At 38.1% G+C, this 21418-nt stretch overlaps 1 protein-coding gene across 1 annotated transcript in view; it reads left to right on the top strand.

Moving 5' to 3' along the window:
• CDK13 (cyclin dependent kinase 13) overlaps positions 1–21418 on the top strand; it is a 47041-nt gene that overhangs the window by 4046 nt on the left and 21577 nt on the right. The window contains exons 2-5 of the mRNA XM_088520873.1: positions 7212–7817; positions 10557–10724; positions 11519–11658; positions 15146–15316. Of these exons, the coding sequence (XP_088376999.1) occupies positions 7212–7817; positions 10557–10724; positions 11519–11658; positions 15146–15316 (1085 nt within the window). The remainder of the gene's footprint in view (positions 1–7211; positions 7818–10556; positions 10725–11518; positions 11659–15145; positions 15317–21418) is intronic.

Here is a 21418-nt window from a genome sequence, read left to right as displayed (position 1 = left end):
GTTTAGCGACCTAGGTTGCGACAGGGCCTCTGATTAGCGACCTCTGATAGTGTTATCTGGGCATAGCTTCTGAATTGAAGCAAAGGCACTAGATGTGTTGTTTTGTGCTTGGAAAGTTATCCTTGAATGGTAAACTACTTGCCTTCGCCTTTGTGCTAGCTGCGACCCTTTCTTTTTTTTTGTGAAAACCCGTTGTGTGCACTGTTCCCATGTGTTAGACAAAGCTTTTCCCTTGACTGATGGTGAAATTGTAATCCTGTGTTCTAAGAATCAGTTTAAATATTACTTTATGAATGAGAACTGACTGTACCGCCTGTAATGAACAGTATGCCTTGTATTTTCTTGTGGGTGGTAACACTGTTGTTCTGAAGTAGCAGATGTATATTTTCAAAATGGAAATTCTTCCATAATACCAAAAATACCACAAAGGCAGGCGGTATTTATTCCTCTGCCCATAAACTGACTGGATTTTTAAAAAGCTCATGACACTTAAAATATACATAGATACATATGCATACAGACATACACATCTAGAAAGATATAGATGTCTATCTCAGCATCACTGGCAAAACAAGCAGGCAGAATCTCACTTTGGGAACCAGCTTGAAATTAAATTGTAGGCAGGAAGAGTTGTTTCTCATAAACTCAGTCAAGTCATATGCTCTGTGATTGCACATTTAATTTGGTTAGCTGTATATACAAATAATCCCACTTTGCTAAAGTGGGATACACCTACCCACATGACTGCATAAAAGTAAGTAGCTAGAGTACCTTTAGCATAGTACTGGTGTATGCGTAGATGTTCCTAGGAAAAATAAGAGATTTAATTTCTTACTGATGCTACAGAGCCATCTTGTTCTGCAGCAGCAGTTGGCCCATAGCAGTGCAACTTTGGGAATTACATACCACTTGTGAAACTGAAGAAAACATTGGGAAAATGGTAAAATATGTGTTGAAGTAATAAATGCCAACTTTGTGGGAGAAGCCATGTCTTCATATGCTGATACAAAAATTGGGATGAGACTAGTAATTCTGCTTTTGGAGTTAAAGCAGTTGGAGAGATTTTTTGAGACCTTTTCTTTGATGAAAAGAGGTTTTCTTTATAAAGTTTTTTATTCTTGTTCAGTAAAACTGGATGTTGCGGATTTTTAAATGTGAAAATATACATGTTCATTGTTGAGAAATAAATCCAGTGTATATTCAAGCTCTCGTGGTAGCACATTTTACGAATTTATTGAGATTTGTTTTGCTAGTTGACAGTGAACTTTGCCTTTTGCCCAGTCACGGTGATGTACTTCCTCTTTCCCTTTCCTTATTGTAGGAATACACTTGCTTTAAAAATGAGAATGTAAATTCATTTAGGAAACAGAATTTGAGTTGACTTCCATTCTTGCTGGTTATCTTTTTGTAGGCAGAGTTCTCAGTGGAGAATACAGAGGTATAAAGCAGATTTAAGAGTCAAATGAAAGTTTAGAAATTTTCAGTACTATTACAGTATATGTATTAGAGAACCCTTTAAAGATTTGTGTTTTGAATCAGTGAGACTAGTTACACAGTCCTTGTGCAGAAAGCATGCTAGCCAAATAGGTGGTTTCTTGCACAGCTGCTTAGTTTAGAGCCCTGAACTAGGGCCTAGAGAAAATAAATAAGCAAGGTATCTAGTGAGAGAACACTTACTGTTGTGGATTAAAGGAGCGAATTGTATGTTTGTCTGCTAGTACATCACGGAAAAACTATACTATGGTTATGAACTAGAATGTCTTGTCAAGGTGGTTTCGGTTACTGAGTGATTATAAATGTCTTGGAGGATCTGTGGGAAAGCCAATTGATTAAATTTAGGTCTGCCTTTTCAAATATGCTATGACCTTATGATGTGCTGCAAGATGGCAGTGCATACAAAGTATTGCAGCATTCGCTGGGAGCTAATGGCAGTGTTGGGTCGTAGCTTGAGTTTTAACTTCCTTTTATGCAGTTTCTTATTATTCCATTCTTATTCCGATGAATTCCTTTGTGTTCAGTTTTGTCTAAAAGTACGTACAAAGAGGTTCCACCACTGAGGTCTGTAAAGTCTGGTGTGTTTTGAGTGTAATGTAGTTTGCTCTGTAGCTTTGGCTACTAGCACTTTGGATTTAGCTCACTCTTAAAGCAGTTAAGAGGAAAAGAGATTTTCAGATTTACAAACAGGAGAAAATAATGCTTGGCTGTTATGATTTGCTTTTTTATTTTTAAAAGAGTATGTGGCGGAAAGGGGACAGAGAAGCAGGCAGAGTAGTGTGGCAAGAAATAACATTTACGTTAAGCAAGACCTGTGTTCCTGAAAATCTACATTTAATAAGGTTATATTTTATTCCTCTGTACTATGAAGTATCAAGATAGTCAGCTATAGTGCTCTTAAGTTATTCTTTCATTCTGTGCTTGACAATGTAAGTAATATTATTAAGTCATTTACTATTAAATTCATTGAGGAATCTGAGGATTGATGCATTTGATATGTTAACAAATTAAGTGTAGTAAAATGCATGGAGAGGAGGAGGAACTTTTTGTTCTGCTTTTGAAGCTTGTAACTGATAACACTGATATCTTGGAGGAGGGTTTTATACAGTGAATAAGAGCATTGCAAAAATTAAGCAGAGAAAATTGCATAATAGTCTGTTTTAGGAAATATGGGAAATGCAGGATTTTAGGCAAAAGTATTATAAAGAAAAAGCATTGCATCTTAAAGCCATAAGAAAAATTACGTATTTTTTTAAAAAAAAGAAGCTCTGCTTTTTGTTACTCAAAAATGGGGAAGAGAGGGAAGGAATACAGAATATTGGCTTTGGAACAAATTATATCTTCTTAGAGCTTTCTTCCCTTATCAGTTTCTTTAATCTGCTTCTCATGAATGTTTTGTAGTTAATGTCTTAAACTTTTTTTCTTTCTGGTTTCATATAATAGGTAGACTTACTATTACGTAATTATTTCAGGTTTCTTTTCAGATAATCTAATTTTGTTCCTAGTCTCTCTTGTTGCTGTCTCTAGGAAAGAAAAAATGTGGTTTTATGTCAACAGAACTCAGTTCCAATGCAGACTAATCCTATTGATGCTTGTGCTTTTTAGGCATTTTTTTTTCTTTTTTTTCCCTCTCCTCACATAACATATTTCAATATGTGTGTGGTTCAGAAGTAGTTTTATAAATATCCTGAAGTATTTTCTGTGTAGCGTTATAAACCTGTGTGAGGTGTGCTAGTGCAGCAGCACAGAATACTTGTTGTTCATGGGGCTCATGGAAAGCAGTTGACAACTAAACATGGCAAAGATACTGGTGAAAGAGGCAGAGTTTTTGGATGCAAGAAGGAAGAAGCATTGCGAAAGATTTATCTGAAAAAGTGACTTTTTAGTGCTGTGTCTCTCCAGAAGTTCTCGCGAATGCTTTTTGTTGAGAGAATTGGATATGGCCCTTTACGTTTAGTATATCCCCTAACCCCTCAAGATTTGGGCACAAAAACTTTATTTGGTTTTATTTGATTTAGGTACTGTTTGCAACAGAATTTTGTGTTTGTAGCAGTTATTGTTTTGTTATGCCCTTATTTACTATGTTAAAAAGCACTTAACTGGAGACAAAATAGTTGGGGACAAATAAATATCAGGTAAACTATTAAGTGATGTGTGCATGTGTAAACACAAACACGCACATGTCTATTGAAAAGAGATCTGTTGGGCAATTTGGAGAATGTATTTTGTGCTGGTATTTTTCAGAGTTAATGCCTGTTGTCTTGGCAGACACAGACTGTTCAGTGAGCTCATTTCCATGCCCTTGTGACCGTACTTTATTTTAAATAAGCATTAGCTCTGAACATTGTTACTTGGTTGGCTTTACCTATAGAGCAAATTTCTCCCCGAACTTTGATATGACTTCGAGAGTACACACTTCTGTAGGAAAGCTTATGAATAGCCATAGGTTTGGTTGTTTGCTGTGTACGTAAGTTCCATCTAGCTTGGAAGTCTCTCTCTTGACTTTTGAATTAGCATTTGTAGAAGAAAGTAAAAAATCAGTATTTGAAAGAGCAGAAGGGTATTAGATGGCTGAAAACTTTTATTATTATTATTGTAATTTGAGTAAGTATCATTTTGACAAAACCACCCTTTACGTGAGATTCAGTATCTGTGTGTTCAGTTAACAATGTCACTGTATTTGTTGGAGCTCTCCTGCACCTGGCCTCCTGGGCAGAGCATGGCATGGGATTCTTGCAAAGGTCTTTGGGGAGTCTGTGGCAAATCTGTGTTATTAGTTCAGGCATACATTGCCCAATGAAGCATACTTTTTGCTGCTGGAAATTAAATATTAAATAACCAGTCTTATGATCAGACATAATGTCTCAGCTGACAGCAGTATTTTAAGTTTTTGCAGTTCTTTTCAAGTGAATGTGAAATTATGCCCCTCTCTTTATATGTGACAGATGAATTTTCTTTATATTAAGCAAAATTTTAAAGAGCAATTTTCTAAATGAAAAAAACCTGTTTTTGAAAGCTGTAGAGCATGTCTTAAGTTTAAAAATGTTATATAGGTAAGACCTGGTCCAATGAGGTCCTTGAGATGGAGGCTTTGTTTGACAGCTTGCTGTTTCAGTTGAAAATAGCTAATCCAGAACCTCAAAATTTGCAAACAATTGTTTTCAAAGACAAGTTGGTGATATGCTCACAGATGATACACTACTTGTAGAAGTTTGTTTAGGACTAACAGGACTTTTACTTGATGCTGGAGAAATACAGTTATGCGAACTTTGCACTCAGTGCAGATCTGTAAGCAACGTACCTCTGCTTTAGGTGGTAATTCCTCTTGGAAAGAGGGATGGCAGTGCAAGAGAGCTCCGGTCTGGCGTTTGTGGTTTACATATTATTAGGGTGATCTCAAGCCTATATCTTCCCATTACACTGCCATAACTTAGTATTATGGAAGCTTGTATGGCTTTTATTTCAGTCTTGCTCAGCCTCTCAGACTTTCCTAAGCAAGTCCAAAATGTGGGATTTAATATTCAGATTTCCAAAATGAAAACAAGAAAAAAAACTTGTCACATGTTTCAAAGGGGGGTATAAATAAATTTTCAAGGGACTTTCATGCCAGTGTTATGTTTCTATTTGGCTTTTGATGGACAGGGACATGAATATGTCTTTATAGAAGTGTCATTGACTTAACAAGGCCTAAATACTGGCTTAATGTTTAGAATTAGAAAGGAAACAAAGTCATAAGGACGAGTTATGCAAAATCCAAATGCTATTTAATCTGTTCTTTCACTAAAACTTGTACCAAACCCTTTATTCTTTTTATTTTTCCTTTTCCTTTTTAATTTTGAACTAAAACCTCTTACTTTAGTTAAAAAGATTTTGGGGGACGATGTTTTTTTTTTATTTATGTCTTCAGACTTTATTATGCTGTTGCACCGGAAAATTCTTTAAAACCTGCTTCCTGGCAGAGAATTGAACTGTGTTAAGAGTATCAGTTTCGAATATTTATCCAATATTTAATTTTTTTTCTCCTTTCCTTCTAAGTGTCCTTAAATCTTTTAGGATCAATTTCAGTTTTATTTATACTATTTTGAAGGTTATGGTATAGTATATGTTGTTCACACTGTTTTTAATCACTCCTACGTAATCTTGATATTACTTTTTATTTTGCTCTGAAAATTTCCCTATAACTTTCCCTAGGAAAGTGATAAACTTGGAAATTGGCAACAGTGCACCCAAGCAGAAATATTTTATTTTTTATAGTGTATGAACAAATAGTTATTCAGTCAACAAAATGAAATGTAATTGCTTATGTTGGTGGTTAGAATTATATTAATTCAATTGTTACTAACATCGTGTGTGACCTAATGGTGGATAGCCCTGACTGACATGATTGTGGTTGGCTTTTAAATTTTTTTTTTTTTTAATTTTTAGCAGTTTTGGTATCTTGGTGCTATCTCGTGAACTTTGAAGTTCCTATATTTTGTGAATATTTTGCATTTCAAATTGTTTGGAGGCTTTTGTTGTTGTTGTCCAACTAATGGATATAGACACGTGTGTATATAATCCTGAAGATGGAAGTCTTAGCCCTGGCAAGTGCCAAGAAAAGATTTCTTTTTTTTTTTTTCTCTCTTTCAAGAAAATAGTCTTTCACCAAACTTGAATAAATATAGTCCTTATAAATCTAGCAAATATTCTTGTTATTTTTAATATGGCAACATGGATTTAAACAAATAATTGTTTCATATGGTTATGCATGGTAGGAGATTAGTCTGTTTGTCCTCCTTTGATAGCTGGGGCTTTTCTGGCCCTTCATCTTAATTATAATTTCTTCTCACTTGGAACCAAATCAAAACTACTCAGCAAATCAGGGTATGCCTCTGAAAGAAATGAATATATATTAATTCATATTAATGGGATTTTTAAACAGTTTGGTCTTTTGTAACTGTTAAGAATCTCTCCCTTCTCCCGTTGTTTAGGCTGTTTTTGTGCTCTGATTCTGTAGACAATTTTTGCTTTCTGTTAATCAGTCTTTTAATTCAAGTATAGTAGCATTATGCTACTTGTGGATTATGTTTATCAGTAGATATAAAAATAAGTGCAGGGAATCCTTTTAGATGAAAAAAGCGGTACAGGTAAATTTTGAAAAACAAAAACTAAAGTTTAAGAGTCTGTTACAGTCTTTTAATATTGAGCATTATTTCTCAGTTAACTAATGACAGTTGTAAAGTAATACTTGAGAAGTTTTTATGCTTACTGATTCAGTATTGTATTTATTTTTGTCACATTGGAACACTTTCATTTTTTGCTGAATTCTGGTTGTGTGGTCAACTTAGTATTTCTAAATTTTAACAGATCAATGTTGCGTATATTAAAGGAGGTTATGTAAGTTGCTCATCAGATATTCTTTAAAGTTGAAACAGATTTTGAAGTGAGGGTAAATGAACACTTCTCTGTTACATACAGTTCTTTAATGAGATAAAATTTCCAAGCTTGGAAGCCTTTTTTTTTTTTCCTAATAATCTGTTCAGATGTAGAATCTTAATTTTTTTTTTTTAGGCCCTATCTTTCCGATTTCTTAGATTTTCTTTTCAACCTATATACATGTTGATAATGGTTGACAAAATAGAATGTCAAAAAGGCAGATAAACTGGAAAAAAAAGAGAGTCATTTTTAACTGGCTTTACTCTTAATCTTTACTCTTAATCTTTACTCCTTTGAATCAGGAGGTCAGCAAAATCGCGAAGTAGAAGCCCATATTCATCAAGGCACTCGAGGTCTCGTAGCAGACACAGATTGTCTAGGTCCAGAAGTCGTCACTCAAGTATTTCTCCGAGTACACTGACTCTGAAGAGTAGCCTGGCTGCCGAGTTGAACAAAAACAAAAAAGCAAGAGCTGCTGAGGCAGCCAAAGCCAGTGCAAAAGCTTCAAATGCTTCTACACCTACCAAGGGAAACGCTGACGCTGCTGTAAGTGCGCCTCAAGTGAACAATGTGAAGGACCTGAAGAAAATAAAAGTTGAGCAGACACCTTCTCCTACAAGCAGTGCAAATTTGAAAAACGATAAGGCGAAAGCAAAGGTTTCTCTTCCAGAAACAAAAGGGGAGAATAATTTAATTGCAGAGAAAGTTACTAAGCAGAAAGCGACGACAATAAAAGAGAGTAAACCGGCTGTTGTGAAGCAGCAGCCAACTACTGTAAAAGAGAAGAGCAAATCGAGTGCACCAACTGTAGCAACCAAGGAGAAGGATCGAAATGTTGCACTACCAACCTCCACACTGCCGCCCTTGCCTTTGCCTCCCATGCTGCCTGAAGATAAGGAGACTGATAGGTGAGTTGTGGCATTGGTTTGTTTTGAGCGGTTGTTTTTGTTGTTTATTCTAGGAGGAAACTTTCAATAAAAACTCGACTGAACAGTTGTTTTAAAGTTGCAGATACATGATAGCTTTGGGAATACTGCACACACAGCTGGAGATCTTGAGTTTAGTGCAAATGTACATGCTTTTGAGAGAAAAGATGAATACAGTAGCCTTATCTGAAAAAAGCCTTTCTCTAATTGGCTGAGATTTCAGGCAAGAATGCCCTTTCCTTTGGATGGCAAGTGTTTTTATAGCTGTGCTTCAGAGATCGGTATTTTTTTGAATGTATATGTATAACAGAAGAGAGGTTCATGACTTGTTGCCTGTCTTCACTTTTACAGCCTAAAAATTTGTCTGCAGTGAAAAATTCGTACATGTACTCCAAGTGTCATCTCAGTTTGGACTGCGTTAAGACTCTTTTTACTCCTAATGGAGAACGTTCGCTGTTATTTGTACTGGAAATTTAGGCTTTTGGTTTCGATACTGATTTGGCTTTTGGCTTTGATACTGATCTTTAGAAAAATCCCCCTTGATATTAGTTCTATTTGTATGTCTCATGTACATGAGATCATCATCTTGCAATATGTAAAACAATTTCTCAGCACCAAAGTAGGAACTCATAGTGTGATACAGCTGTGCAGAAAGTGAAGCTGTAAGAGAAATTCAAAACCTTATGAAATACTTAATTTTACATTTCATATCTGTGAAAATAGTTTCTTGTCTCCTGCTCTTTGAAAAGTATCTAGTACATATCAGTAAAAGTTGTTAAAACAGGTGTAAATGATTCTCTGTGTATTTACTAACAGCTTAATGCAGACAAGGTGTTAGACTTTTTTTTTAGTAGGGAAAGAGAAATTGTTTCTTGCCTCCAGCAAATATCATTCCAGTTGTTCAGAATTACACCTCTGTGGTGGATGTACAGATGCATTCATTAAAAAATCATTCTGTATAGATAAATGGCATTTCTGACACTCTTATTTGATAAAAAGATTTGCTGCCTTAACTGAAAGGTATGTGTCATTTGTGGCCTCTATACGGTGGCTGGCTTTGCAGTGCTGCTGTTGTGTGAAATGAGATTTTGTCTTCAGAATGGCTGTTTGTTCTATTTGTTAGTGGTTTTTAAATCTAAAAACTATTTTAACTACTGTTAAACCACACATGAGTTTGTGCAGAGACAGGAAAGCTTAATGATTGTGAACAGCTGCTTTGGGAAGATGAATGGCAAGAGTGTCGGTAGTGCTTTGCTTTGCCTGTGTGATGTTCTGGACTTTGGATCAGAATGGGTATGGTTATGTTATGATAAATGTGAAGTCAAACAAGAAAAATGATCTGTTTTGGGAGGAGAAGGGAGACAGCAGTGGTGTATACCTTGGATTCACAGTTACTAGAGGGAAACTGTGCCTACAAAGAAAGCTTGATGCTCTGCAGAACTGGCTGACTCCTAACATGCTGTTCATATGCAGTTCAGCAAGAATCTGATAAACCCATAAACAAACTGTCTATAGGAGCAGCAGTGTCGCAAAACCACTGCGTAGTTTAGCTGAAAGGGGGAACTGTTTTGGTGGTCAGTGGGGTGTGATTTAACAGACTTGCAAAAGGGCTTTTCTTGTCTGCTTCTGTTTTCGTGTGCTTGTTTCGAAACCTGCTTCAGAACTGCTTGTACCTTGCGCGCTCACTAGTCCGGAGAGCTGTGTGGTGGAATTGCTTGACCGAGGCAGGTATTGGAACTTCCAAATTTAGATTTTTTCTTTAGCGTGATGAATTCTTGCCCTGTTCAAAGGTGATTGCTTTACAGCCCACCACTCATCCTCTCTGGGATGAGGACAGTAAGTGTGTCCTTGAAGTTCCTCTTTGAATTCAGGCAGTGGCAGCTTGAGAAATGCAAGTCATTCCAGTGTTACACTTTCATGATGAAATGTAGATACAGGACACTGGAAACACTGGAATGCTTTACTTAGCTGTAGATTACTAACTGTGATAAATGTAAGAAAGAATACATGTGTTCTTCATGAAGACGTATAGCAAGTTATTTCTAAGTAGATGAGAAGTTTTAGGAAAAGCTCTGTAAAAGGTTCCCAGAGGAAGAGAATGACAGTAGAAGTGTTTCGGTGAATATATGAGATTGATGGAGTCTGTGAATGACACCGGGTGGATGTTTTCATAATAACCTGCAGGTTTTGTGACCATGGTAGTTATCTTTGGAAAGCAACATTATAGTGCATTGGATTAGGATAATCTTCTTTTATGTGGGAAGTCAGCTGGAATACAGATTCCACCTCTGTGCTCCTGATACCTGGCAGGAACAGAGCCCTAGATACTCTTGATAACGTAGGCTCTGAGCTTGGAAAAAAACCTTGTGTGGCAGCAGAAATCTGGGCTGGAACCCCTAGACGCTTTGTTGCTGTGCCTGGGGGGGTTTGCTGTGTCATCTGACTTGAGCTCTCACCAGGCACGCGAGGTCTTAATATCTGATTTCACAATTTCTGTGGAATTTCAGTAGTTATCTGTGCATCTTTTGGAGTGCTATTTGCAATTTGTAAAGTATAAATCAAAGTCCTGCAGATACTAAGAGCAGAGATTTCAATTTTCCTGCACGAACAAGCCTAGAATATACTAAAGAAAATAAAATACACACATGAAAACCTATTGGTATTACTAATAGCATTGCACTGTGTTCAGCATACTAGTAGATCTGTCTCTTTTTTTACTAGTTTACGAGAGAATATTTCAGTGAAGTCAGTTAAAGAAGCAGAGAAGAAACTTCGCCATCTGCTCGCAGACTTGCCGCTCCCGCCCGAGTTGCCCGGAGCAGCTGAGTTATCTAAAAGTCCTGAAGAGAAGAAACCAACAGTTCAGCTACACAGCAAGAGGCGACCCAAGTATGTTTACTAGCTTTTTTGAGTATATTGCCCCAGCAAAAATGAGTTATTTTCAAATGTGCTCTGTTGCAAATGTTTACAATTTTTGTTACTTAATGTTCCTGAAGTGTGAGTCAAAGCGCAGGGTTTATTGCCACTTAATACATTAAGCTTCTTACTTAATAACATCTTAGTTTTGAGTTTTCTTCAAGGTTGCAGCAGTCCTTAGGTATGTTAACAGTGCCAGAGGTTGGGAGTTTGATTATTCTTTCTAATTTATATCACTTGTATAAACTCTGGTAAAATCTCATCCCTCTGTTGTTTCTGCTTCAAGATTTTTTTGGTTGCTCTTGTTTGTTTTCAGTTCCATACAGCACAGTGATAAGCAAGTGAACAGAAGTGGCAGACAGAGAATAGTCAGTTGGAGACCAGCCTGTTGATGGTTCAACTCTACAGTTCCATCTTGCGTATCAAGTGTGAAAACCTCCTTGGCAATCCATGGCCTTGCTATTAAATCCAATGCAAACCATTTAAAATATATTTCACTTCTGCAGTGCTCACAGTTTGATTTGTAACAACAGAGTTACAATGTCTGCATGGCAGGGTGAACTGAATTGAAAGCTTTTACAAAAAGTATTTTTGTCTAACCCAAACATCAACAAATTGAATTTTGAAAGCTCTCTTATTGAAATTTTTACAACGCTTTTATGTTTGAAGAAGCAGTGACACAAAAAGGATATTTAAAAAAATTCAAAGTTTAGAGGAATAATTTGTTTTTTAAGGCAATGTTCTTAGATACACTTACTGTTTTCTAGAATATGTGGACCACGACATGGTGAAACAAAAGAAAAAGAAATAGACTGGGGAAAGCGCTGTGTGGATAAATTTGACATCATTGGGATTATTGGTGAAGGCACTTACGGGCAAGTTTACAAAGCCAGAGATAAAGACACAGGTAAGTTTGAAAGTATAAATGTAATACTGCAGCTTGAGAAATTCAACAGGTGTTTATTCTTTGTGTATTGAGTAAAATTTGTGATGTTCTGCCCATTGCACATTAATGTTTGGAAATATTTTGTTTGTTTTGTCTAAATTGCAAGTTGTCTTTTGAGCCTTGGAAAATCATTTACCTGTGGAGTTGTGACGAGAAGCTTAGGTTGAATAGTCCTGATCTTTTTTTTAACCTTGATGTTCTGCACACAACTAAGTGAAGAGAGAGGAAGAAGCTGTGTGGAAACAAAATGGCACCTTAGACAGTTTGTAGAGGGATGCAGGAGTGAAAGAGGATCTTCCCTAGTCTTGGCTGTTTTTTTTCTTCTTCACACTCTGACAGTCACTACCTGATAGTTGAAAGAGAATCTTTCTCTGTACCATGAAACTCCAAAAAGTTGGATGTTGGTTGTTTTTCTTGCCATGTATCATATAACTAACTTTCCAACAGTGGGGTGTTTTTTTTGTGTTGTTTTGTTTCCGTTCCATGTAGTGTTAAACTGTTGCTCAAATGAGCGAGCATTTGCCACTGCTGTATGTAAGAACGTTATCACTGCATCTGAACAGAAAATACAATGAAGTGGATTTTTGTTACATGCTGTACTTGGCTTGATCATTTTATGTTCAATTGGTAGTTCTCTCTCTGGCTTATTTGTGCACACCTTGAAACTGGATGATTTTCTGCTTTAACAGTACCTGAAGCACATAGAGTCATATACCAGCTTTACTTCTCTGGTGTGCAGAAGAATGAGCACTGTGACTGTGCTTTCTTCTGAGCAATTCCCCTCTGTTTGTCTGAGCTCACAAACTTTATTTCTGACCTTAAGTACAAGTGTCACAGATTTTAGTTTTACTACTTACTTTGGAGCCACTGCTTCTTGCTCTCCTACAATTCTGTTTGTGGTGTGTTTATAGCACATTTGTAACTTCTTTGGTAATTGTGAAGGTATTTGGGGCAGTCATTTCTTGTGGAGCGGTTGAAATTGTTGCTCTATATGTTGAAGAGCAAATGTTCCATTAGCATGGGGATTCAGATCTTGTGCTGAACCTGGTGTTGTGCCCTTCAAGCTGTGTTGTAAGAGCCTCTGCATTGGGCTTGCAAAGCAGTTGGATTGAAGAGGGAAGGCAAAGCTGTTGCGTCAGCTTCAGACTGGTCTCTAAAACCACACCTTAGGAATGTGGATTTTGAGAATGGAGTTTGTTCAGATTCATGGTCTGGTTTTGGTGGGTACTTCCAAATCTAGAGGAGCAGAATTCATGTTTTTGTGTAATGGCACCTGTCTTAAGACTCTTTGGCTGTAACAGCTACTGATGAATCTCATCAAGGCATTAACACGTCAGCTGTGCTGGCAGTAGTTGCTTCGCACACAGGTGGCCTGCTCGGAATGAAGGACACGTCAGAGGCTGCTTTTATGTCCTTTATGGTCACTGATGTTGCAGTGGAAGCAGGTTCTTCACTGTCTGCACCATTGCCGCCTTTGGAGTGGTTGTTAAGAGGGCCTCAAACTGGGCAATGATCCTGGTATATATTCAGAAGATTTCTTTATATCCTGTGTTATTCCAGTTTTCCTTGTAGCTTGCTGCATCATCTTTGAGGTATGATCTGGGAGGCGTTATTTTCTAGGGTTAAGAACTGGTCTCTCTGCATCAGTAACATACTCATCTGAAGGAGACTGCAACGTTAGGATTTCCTTCGTTCCTTCCTCCTTACTGCAATCTTTGCTTTTTGTCATGTCTGCTTTATGGGTAACTTACTCTGCTTTGTCTGACAGATCACTATAAAAGCTATTAAACGTTACTGAAGCTTACAAAAAACATCTTGGTATCCTGAGTTCCACTAAGTAGCGCCTATTTCTGACCAACACTGGCAGAAGGGAAGGATTTGACTCTCTGTGTTTATTGCCTTTGAACTCTCTCCATAATGCTTCCCTTGCAACAGCCCTGTGAACTCGAATTACTTCTACATGTCAGTGTAGTTATATTGCTTTATCCTAGGGATGTCACAAATTATTAGCCTTGCTGACGCCTGTTCCGTTGCTTCAGTGTTAGTTTCCAGATGAATCTGTGTGGCATGCTGTGGTGCAATGTTATATATGTACCATACACACTGCTGTAAGATATACCTGTGTTTTCATTAAACTTTTCACTGAAGGAAGTTGGTAAGTTGGTTTAAGATACCCTTGGAGGGTATCTTGAGTTGGAGGTTTTAGATAACCTCTATCATGAGGAGACGGTGCTGCTGCCGTTTTGCAGACTCTAGCTTTATCCAGCCCAGCCTGCAATAAAAAAATGAATAAAACTTTTCCTCACAGGGTATGTGGAAGATGAGGCGTGTTCTTTTTATTAACAGAAGACTGAGCCTCCTGGAAGGCTTTTTGCTTAATTGGGGAATTGGCTAAACAAATGAGATTCTCCTAGAGGCTGCCTCCTTGAGTCAGTTATGCCTCAGCAAAGGTGGCTGTGACTTTGGGCTGCTGTCAGTGACCTCCTTGTAGCACATATCCATTGCCATAAGCAGCCATGGAGCTTTGCCTTTGCTTGCTGATCAAGCCCTTCAGAGCAGTCCTCAGTTGTTACTCAGCCAGGAACTCGGTTTCTTTTCATTCAGGTGTTCTGTGAGCAACATTTTTTTGGAGTTGCTTGTAGTGTTAATGTGCTCATCGCCACTTGAAAGAAAGGTTACCTGCCTGCAACTGTTCTTTAATCTGTTTTGTCTGTACAAATGTACATTAGCAAACCTTATTCTTCCAAGTCTGTGCAGCACTTTGGGGAGTTCTGAGGCAAGGATGTCCTTTTGTCTTGTAAGAGCCGTGTGGGAGACATGCAGACCAGGAGAGGAGTTTCCTGCAAGTGCTTCATTTAAATGAAGCTTTCATTAAAATGTTAACATTTGCATTCATGTTACTTTCAGTGCTTGTGGGGGGAAACCTTGGCCTTAATTATATTTGTTAGATAGGCTGCACCTGAGAAGAACAGTTAATAGGCAGTAACCTTTCTGTTCTTCACAAAACACACCTTCCTCATGGAAGGGCAGGAAGGTGAGGAGAATCTTTCTCTGCATTCTGACCTGTGATGGGTAAGAGTAAGAAATCTATAGCAGACATAGGCATCTGACTCTAAAGCTACTGTTGAGAATCAATTGTACATGTGGATTTATTGATAGACTGAATGTGGCAGATCAGATCACAGGTAAGCGAGGCTTAATAGATGTCAGCTGACAACTGTCATATCTGGTGTCATTTTCTCTATGTGACTTTCCCCAAACTGGCCTAGTTAAATTTCCCTTCAGCATAGCATTGATGCAAGCACCAAAATGTCAAAATTTGACATTTTTTGTCAGTATTGCTGCTGTTCAGAAATAGAAGAAGAGTGAAGGAGATTTAAAAAAAAAAAATCTGAATCCCATGGCTTGTTTGCTATTCTTAATGTTTTATATTGAAATCTTTTCATAGGAGAAATGGTGGCACTAAAGAAAGTACGTCTGGATAATGAAAAGGAAGGGTTTCCAATTACTGCTATTCGGGAGATTAAGATTCTTCGACAGCTTAATCATCAAAGCATTATCAACATGAAGGAAATAGTGACAGATAAGGAAGATGCTTTGGACTTCAAGAAGGACAAAGGTACGTACACTATCGTGAGGATTAGTTCTTTGTGGCAGTCTGCTGTGCAGGGCCTGAGAAAGGTTTCCTTAAAAGTGTTTGTAAATTATGACCCTTAGCTAGGGGATGTAATGGGATTTGGTTACTGTTAGAAGTTCTTTACTTAATTCGATGCTGCCTTCTGCTCATACAAACTTTTTTTGTGGATATTCTGTGGAGTAAGAGGTTTCTTTCTGCTGCTCGATTACAATCTTTTTTGAGAAGAACAGATGTTTGACTTCTTGTCACATATAGCTTGGGGAGGGCAGCAACAATGGGAAGATCTTACACTGGAAGTTTTTAGTCTTTTACTTCCCTTGTAATCTTTTATCATAACATTTGAAGAGATATTTTTTATTCCAGGCTTCATTTTGATTTGAAAGGTGTTGCAGTTTTTCAGAACTGGAGTGTGTGTGCCTTGAAGACTAGAAGGATGAATGAAAGCAAGATTTGTGCTCTTTTTGTTCATTCAGTGTTAAGCCTGGCTTCTTTGAGTTACAGCAGCTAGAGAATCAAGCACACAGTGTGGAAGTTACGCAGTGTGGCTGCTTGCTACTTTTGATATTGGAGTGGTCACTTTGTTGTTGGGGCTATTTCCTTTTAATTACAAGTCTTATAAACCTATAATTTCATGGCATTTTAGTGTCCTGTGGACAATCCGATGTGTGATTGGGCTGAGGAGCGTGTTGGGAATATGCTAGCCCTGTTGCTTGCCTGTTCTCCCTTCCTGAATTACTGTAGGGAATGCTTGGGTAGAAAACTCTGTCCGTGCTGCTGAGTCAGCAGAAACATCAACTGACACTGTGAGTCAAAAGATGGCAGTCAAAGCTAGGCAGGAATGGGGTGCCTTTTCTAGCATATTTTAGAAGATAAAATCCTGAAGGATTTACAGCCTTGATGTGCTTTTGAAGGAGGAGGGGAGACGGGGAGCTTTATTGGTGGGTTAGAGTAGGAAATATTGATCAAAATAGTCTTCCTAGGTATGTGCAGGTTCATTGGTGAGCAGCCTCTTTTTACTGAGTTTTCATTAGGTCTAAGCTGCCAGGCTAATGAGATCCCATTGAGCCTTGCCTTCATACTTAATGTCTTACTAATAGACTATCTCCCTTTCTGTTTGCTGCCATATCGAGAATTGAATTGAAAGGGTTTTTGGGGTGCATTATAAACTGTATGTGTCATTACTTTCAAATATAATGCGCTTTCTGTCCAATTCTGTATTTTTACTTTTGATATTACTTTCAATTTATTTTCACGTTCATATTTAACAGCTTATTGAATACGTCTCTAGTAAGCCTGCAAAGGAGGGGACTTCACTAAAGATACTAGAGTAAAATTTGTTTCTGGTAGTCTGGAAAGTGGTAGCAAGAAAACAGGACTGCGCTATTGTGATTTGACTGCAAAAAGATAGTTTGCGTTTGTTTGCTTTTTCTTTCAGGAAGCTGCATTCTGTATTTCTCCAACCAAAGTAGCTCGTTAAAAGGTGGGCCTTTTTAGATAAGAAGTTGTAGGCAATTTCTAGTCTACACAAGGAAGAATGCAAGTGGGAAATGCAGTCATTTTCATGGTGAACTACTGCAAGCTCAGTAGGAAGATGCTTGGGTTAAGAAGGGACAATCTACAAAGGTGACAGTGGTATATCTTATTCAAGCACCATTTCCAGTGAAATTGCTCTCTCGTGAAGGTTTTTGCTTGATGTATGCTATTTGCTTAATTTTACTGTGGGATATAGCTCTTACAAAACACTGTTGAAATCCCTTACATAGAAGTCAGGTATACTTCTTCCCATATATGTACCTCTAGCTAAGAGAAGTTGACTTTGTATCTAAGGTTGCCTCTCATATCCGCTTCCATGCTGCTCATGCGCTCTAAAATTTTTTTAATGGTATCTTAATAAAGTACAGCAAATGTAATATTCTGATAGTTAAGTAAATACTGGGGATGTGAGGATGTTCTGTGTTTAAAACCTCTTTCGAAGATGCTTTATAAGATGGTAACATGCAAACCAAAAGTGGCTTGCTTTTGTACCACTTTATTCCCATATGTTGAGCTCTATTATGCCCATATGTTGAGCTCTATTAAATGTTTTTTAATTACATAGTCTTATTATCTTCCTCAATTTTGAGCATCTGACTTATCTCAAAAATTTAAACAACACTGCAAAGCAAGTGGAAGAAAAACATATCTGTGTTTTGCCCTGACCATTATGGGATGTAAGCTCAAAAATACCAATGACAGCAATGGAAAGGGTAAGATTCATTTTTCTTAGGCCAATTATTAGAAGAACTTGCTCCACACACTGCTGCAGTTAGTTGCAAACAGAGAAGTTTATGGTGCCGTCTTGCAGGCAGTACAACTGCGTGTGTAGATTTGGGGCGCGCACAGCTAAGGACGTGCACGGGGTGCCCGTGCTGAGCGCTTGCACTCTTTACCTTCACAATCCCCCCTTTCCAAGGGAGATAGATAATACATGAGCTTTGAGGTGGGAATGAGCGACTCATAGTTTGTATTCCATTTTGTGTATGTATCTGCCTAGCAGTTGTTGAGGAGGGGGAAAGAAACTATTGAATGTAATGTAAAATCTTGCTCTGCTTCGCTCTGATTATGTTTATCTAAAATGCTTTATCCCAGTGAGGTGACACAGGGACGATTGTCGATGTGTGTGTTTGGCTGTAGCAGGCACAAGGGTTAGTGCTTGTGGGCAGGTCTGCTGTTAGCAGTCTTTCCTTTGCGTCTCGTTTTTGTTTCCTTGGTAGTAGTGCTAATGAATTGGTGCTCACGTTCCTGAGCCTGAGGAGCTGGGTTATAGTGGACTGCGCTTTGTGGAAGCCATCTTCGCTTCATAGCGTTTTTGTCTGAGAATTTTGTGTGAGATTGCCAGTGCAGTGGCAATTAAAGCAGAAATTAATTTAAAACAAAGGGCAATTTGGTAGATGTATTCCAATTTGCGTACCTCGTAGGCAAAGTTAGTAAAGCCATTTTATCAGTGGCAAAAAAAATCATCGGAAAAAAGGCCTTGTTTCGATATGCTTTCATGAGCTGTTTGTTCTCTCAGTTATGTCGTGGGTTTTTTCATTGTGAAAATCCATTTCTCTCTCTCTCTCTCGTTATTTATTTTTTATTTATTTTATTTTTTTAAACCACTTTATTTCTTGTTGCTTGAGTACTTGAGATGCTCCTTTGGTTCTCCTGTGGTTCTCACTTGCCTCTTTAATAACTATTTGCCACTGGCAAGTGCTTAACAAACTAGCTGAGGAACTGCCATTATTTTATATATATATATAAATTTATATATATACATATATATAAATATATATATATATATATAAAAAAAAAACTCGACACAGAGGTTTGGCCTGATTTTTTTTCCTTAGCCTATTACTGCTACAAAAACTAGTGCCTGGCATATCTTTCACTGCTCTGAACCTAAGGCCAAGAGGTGTCCTGATTGACTTGTCTTACTCCTTTCAGCTGCAAGAGGCATTTTCAGCCCAAGGGAGAATGTAAAGTTCTGCCTGGGAGACTTTAGTAAGAAAGATCTGGCTAATACCACTATTAAAATGGATGTGCATGTGTGTGTGCATTTCGTTTGAATTGTGGAGTTTTTTTAGGTGTTTGAAGTTCATTTTAAGATCTGTATTTACTTTAGCTTTGAATTCAGCTTTGAATTGATCTGCAGAGTAAAAAAATCAAGAAAACCCTCTAGACATGAAGTCAGTCTCTATACTGCCAGTAGAGCAATACACTTGTCAAGAGAGCTGTGGCGCAAAGTTGTATAACTATCTAGTTACTGTCTCACAGCCATCAAGGAGTTCTTAGTGTGTCTGAAAATCTGTGGTTTGGAAGGAGTCCATGGCAGCAATCATGCTGTAGTCAGGGCGTGCTTCATTCTGAGGCTCCTTCTTCATTCCTACTGCAGCTGGCTTTATCCAGGTTTCCTGGGAAGTCTACTAGGAAGTGCAAAACTAAGTGAATCTGCGCTGCTTGGAGTCTTTCTGGGAGGAAGGAAATCAAAATTTTGTTTCCTGTGCCACATGGAGTTGGACTGAATGACAGATGCAGCTGAAGTATGGACCTGGGCAGATGATCAAATGCTTTTCATTTTGTTGTCTTGCTTGTGATTTCTTTGAAGTTAGGTGAGTGCTGACCCACCTGTGGCAACTCTCTTGGTAGTGTAACGCATGAGGAGAGAGAGCTCTGGAGGAAAGGATGATCCATCTTGTAGACACTGTCCTTGGGCAAGAGAGCAAGGGCTGCTGCTTCTCTAGCTGATGGTTTATGTTCAACTTGAGGCTCCCCGTTCTGATATGGTGATTTTCTTGTAAGATGGAGAGTGTCTTGCGGTGAATGCAGAGTTTTTGCATCTTCCTTATTGCTAAATTAAAGGATTTACTACTGTATTTCAGTAGGTTTGCTGGCGTAGTAGTCTGTAGATGTGCAAGGTCCCTGGTTTCTGTGCTGCTTTCTCTTGCAGCTCAAGCAACTTGTGATCCTTTTGCCTGCAAAATTACCTGTTAGCACTAGGTCTCTGTTACAACTAGCACATACAAAACCAGACTGTTCTGAATTTCATAAAACTCAAATATATGCCTTGTCTTGCTGTTCTCAAAACAACTGGTAGCTCCCTCTTCCTAAATAGTCTTCTCAGTATAGTTATCTGGAATAGTGTGACTGCTTGTGTGGTACTTCGGAGGGCTTTGGCTTGAAATGAGTACAGGCCTAGTTGTGTGGCTGCTCATCTTGATCCATGTCAGGGCAATATGATGGGAAAGTCATATTTATTAAACAAAAAATCCTGATTTCCTTTTCTGGCTTTCCTTTCCTCTGCTTTGTCTTGTCTATTTTTTTTTTCCCTCTTCTCAGTAAAGTTTTATGGCACAAGTACAGTGTTCACTTTGAGAGTTTCTGGATGCCCTCGGGCTGGTGCACCTTTTTCGGAACATGAGTATCCATGTGCTTGCAGTTGGAGTTGCATTTGTTTCAAGGGAAAATGCAAGTAAAGTTGCAGTGAGGCACTGTCATTAAGCTCTTAATGCTGAGTGAAAATGTAAAGGAAAACTTCTTTTATTAGGAACTAAGTTTGGCTGATTTTTTTTTTCCATCTTAGGACAACTAAAATCAAAAATGATTCTGGCACTCTTGCTTTCCTTTTTGTTAAGGTGATAAATTCAGAGGCTGAGTCTGGTCTTTGTCTTTCTCAAGTTAGAAAATAGGTTTGTAAGAATTGAATGGAAAGAAAATAGCTGGTTTCCCAAAAGCGCAGGAACCTCAGGGAATTGCTGGGCAGTCTCTTTCTTTTAAAATTTAGAGCTTTAAGTTTGTTAAAATTCTGTTTAAAAACTGCCGTGAAAGACAGTATGCGGTGAGTCCTGGAAAAGAAAAGTTGAGGATGTGGAAGAGTAAATGTAATGCAATTATTTCTAATGAGCCAAATAGAAGTAAGTATCTACGAATTGCGTAGAAGAAACTGAGGAGGCTTGTTAGCAAAATGAGGATCCGGAGCATTCCTTAAGAGTTTCCTGGAATGGGGAAGCAGAAACCAGGAAGAAGCCAGGACAGGAAAAGGGCTAAAAGACACTGAGAACATGGGGTCACATCCCAGTAGCCTGCAGGAAAATTTGTACTGCTTGGAGCCAGGAGTGAAATTCCAGTAGACATAAAAGATGTGTGAAACCCACTGCCATAGTGTCGTCTGCTTTGGTGCTTGTTGTGTGGTAGAGAGGAGTCTTCCCGTGCTGTGGTTCCAGATGTTCCAGCACAGTTTTTAGCTGAAAGTTGTTTGTTTGTTTGTTTGTATTAGTAAAAAAAGCACAGTAGCCGTGACTATAAAATGCTTTATTTTTGGAGACTGCAGAATGCAGTGGCTGATCTTTCACCTGTCCTTTTAATTTTATTTATTTATTTATTTATTTTTAATGCTAGGGAAGCCACTTTAGCCAAATGCTATTGCAATGTTTGTTAATAAAGATCGCTGGTTTTGAGGATGTCCGACCCAAAGCAGCATTTCAATTTGCCAAGGTTCTGAGTCCCTGGCTGCAAGTGGTGTTTGTAAGGCTTGCATTAAAGCATGAAGCTTAAAACAGTGAA

The sequence above is a fragment of the Tinamus guttatus genome, unplaced genomic scaffold, assembly GCF_059628265.1.
Source record: "Tinamus guttatus ecotype Peru unplaced genomic scaffold, ASM5962826v1 Tinamus_guttatus_pri_ptg000104l, whole genome shotgun sequence".
NCBI classification, from domain to species: Eukaryota; Metazoa; Chordata; class Aves; order Tinamiformes; family Tinamidae; genus Tinamus; species Tinamus guttatus.
Note: the sequence above shows the minus strand (reverse complement) of the source record. Positions and strands in the feature narration are given on the sequence as shown.